Source organism: Sparus aurata, unplaced genomic scaffold, assembly GCF_900880675.1.
Source record: "Sparus aurata unplaced genomic scaffold, fSpaAur1.1, whole genome shotgun sequence".
Lineage (NCBI taxonomy): Eukaryota > Metazoa > Chordata > Actinopteri > Spariformes > Sparidae > Sparus > Sparus aurata.
This window is the reverse complement of record NW_022045250.1, coordinates 152497-155028: the sequence shown is the minus strand read 5'-3', so window position 1 is coordinate 155028 and position 2532 is coordinate 152497. Positions and strand designations below refer to the sequence as shown.

Below are 2532 nucleotides of genomic sequence, written 5' to 3'. Positions count from 1 at the left end.
TAACTGTATATAAAGGTAATATATTACCTTTTTAAACTAAATCAAGAACATTTTTGAACATGATGTCCTAAATCTGGAGAAAACAGCATGATATCATCTGCGTAGAGAGAAATAAAAAGAGTGTGATCAACAAACTTAGCCTACAAAATATTTATATGCTGCTACTGCTAAAAACTTCAACCACAGAGATTAATGATGGATGGAAAGAGTAAATAATAAATATGTTGCTGAATTTCATTCTTCAGAATTGTTTTTGTTTCAATCACAATTTTTGTTGTAATGTAAAATACAAAACACGACTAAAATCTCATATTGACATGTTAAATAATTTTACAACTTGAATGAAACATTCTGTTGAATAGATTCAGTTTATACTTTGACTAATGAGTATTTGGGTTTGTATGAAAAATGGAAGAAGATTAAAAACATGTCAATAATTTTATTGATATTGTTATTAAACTGTAGAACTGAAGTATTTCACCAGAAGTTAGCATCTACAGACAGAAGAATGTGGAATGTTGGAAACTTTTTGGATTAAATACAGTATACTTAGTGTTAAAATATTCAAAGTGATTAAAATTGAAGATATTTATGTAGTGAAACCTCTGTTGTTTAATGTCAGTGCAGCTGTTGAGTCAGATCAGTTCCTCTCCAGCTGAGGGAGGTTTTTGTACGACGCTTTTTCACTGTGTGAACGGTGTGCTGACACCCTGCTGACAGTAGTAAACTCCTGAATCTTCAGCCTGAACTCCACTGATGGTCAGAGTGTAGTCAGGGTCAGATCCACTTCCACTGAAACGACTTGAAACTCCAGACTGACGGCTTGTAGCTTGATATATCAGTAGTTGAGGGGCTTGTCCAGGTTTCTGAAGGTACCAGTGGAGGTAGTTACTAACAGCTGAACTGGTCCTACATCTGATAGAAACAGTCTGTCCTGCAGCAGACGACTGAGCTCCAGGAGACTGAGTCACTGTGATTTCTCCTGATGAACCTGGGAAACATGAAAAAGAGGAGAAGAGTTATTGAGACAAATCCAGTTTGGAGAAAGATGATCAACATCCAAACAGAAGAGGATGATTTGTTTAACATGGAGAACAGATGGAAGAAGGTCCATGCTGCTTGTTTCAGTGTTTCTCCATCATAGCAGAACATCACTGTGGTGAACCTGGTGGCATCCTGAAGCAAAGTTTTCAGCAGAGAGTCTCACCTTGAACAAGGAGCCCCAGGGTGGCCAGCAGTAGAATCAGTGACATCATCATTGTGCTGTCGGCGTGTCAGTGGCTGTGAAAGGCCTGGACAGCCACTGATCAACACTGGCCTCTTAACGGCTGGGAGCAGAGAGGCAGGACACCTATGCAAACACACATAGTCAGTGAAGTGTAGCTGTCCTCAATGATTACTCTCTGATTAAATAATTCTTCCATGAAAGGATTGAGACACTTTTATATTTAGGAGTGAAACCTGTCTGTCATAATGGTTCAGCAGTGATGCCTCTCTGTTGCCATGGTTACTGAGCTCAGAGCGAGAAGTGAAACCAGTTTAAAGATCAGTTTCATCCGATCTGAGAAAGACCGACAGCTGCTGCTGCATCGACTTCAATCAAACTCTATTAACTTCACTTTACTGCCACTCAGTGATGACACTGAATAGAACATCTTTATTGACATTGTAACAGATACAACAACATTAAGTGCAGTCCCTGTTCAGTGCAAAGCATCTATTTGAGGTAGTACATGCATAAATAAATACATATGAATTAATAAAATATGCTACTACTGTATGCATATTAATGCTAAAAACACCATAGGAGACACACCCATACAGACATCCACATTCAAAAATTGCACATACTAAGTGGTGAGAACTTTGCTTTAGTAGCACTATTTAATGCACTTATGGCTGTTAGATAAAAACAGTTTTGTAGTGTTGTTGTTCTGGTTTTCATGGACCTGTATCTCCTGCCTGGCAGCAGCAGTTTGGCCAGTGTGTGACCAGGGTGTGATGAGTCCTGTACGATGGTTTTGGCCTTTTTGAGGCAGTGAGAGCTGTGAAGTTCTTCCAGAGAGGGGAGAGTACAGCCAATGATTTTCTGTGCTGCCTTTGTGACCCCCTGATGCTTTTTTCTCTGTGCCACAGTGCAGCTTGAAAACCACACACAGAAACAGTATGACAGTTTCTGAAAGCACTTCATCACCACAGGGGTGAGTGCTACTGGTAGTTGTTGAGAGTGTTGATGTTCGTCTTTTGGGCAGGGGGACTTCAGGCAAGATGGGTCAGTGAACTGGAAGAGTGACTGGTTGAAGATCTTAGTAAAGACCCCCACCAGCTGGTCCGCACAGTCCTTCAGCACGCATCCGCAGATGCCATCAGGTGGGCCACCTTCCGCGGGTTGACTGCCCGCAGCGTACGCCTCACCTCATCTACCGTGAGGATGGTGTCGCTGTGGGCTGCTGGATGTGGTGTGGCTGCCTCTGGTGGCTTAACCTCAAAATGGGCAAAGAAGTGGTTCAGCACTTCCACCAGTGAGGCATT

The 2532-nt window shown here is 41.6% G+C and overlaps 1 gene segment (V, D, J or C); it reads right to left on the bottom strand.

Moving 5' to 3' along the window:
• Positions 1 to 424: 424 nt before the first annotated feature.
• On the bottom strand, positions 425 to 1282 carry LOC115578294 (immunoglobulin kappa variable 1-39-like). The segment is given in 2 exon segments: positions 425 to 991; positions 1208 to 1282. Coding segments are annotated over 2 exon segments (360 nt in total).
• Between the last annotated feature and the right edge of the window lie 1250 nt (positions 1283 to 2532).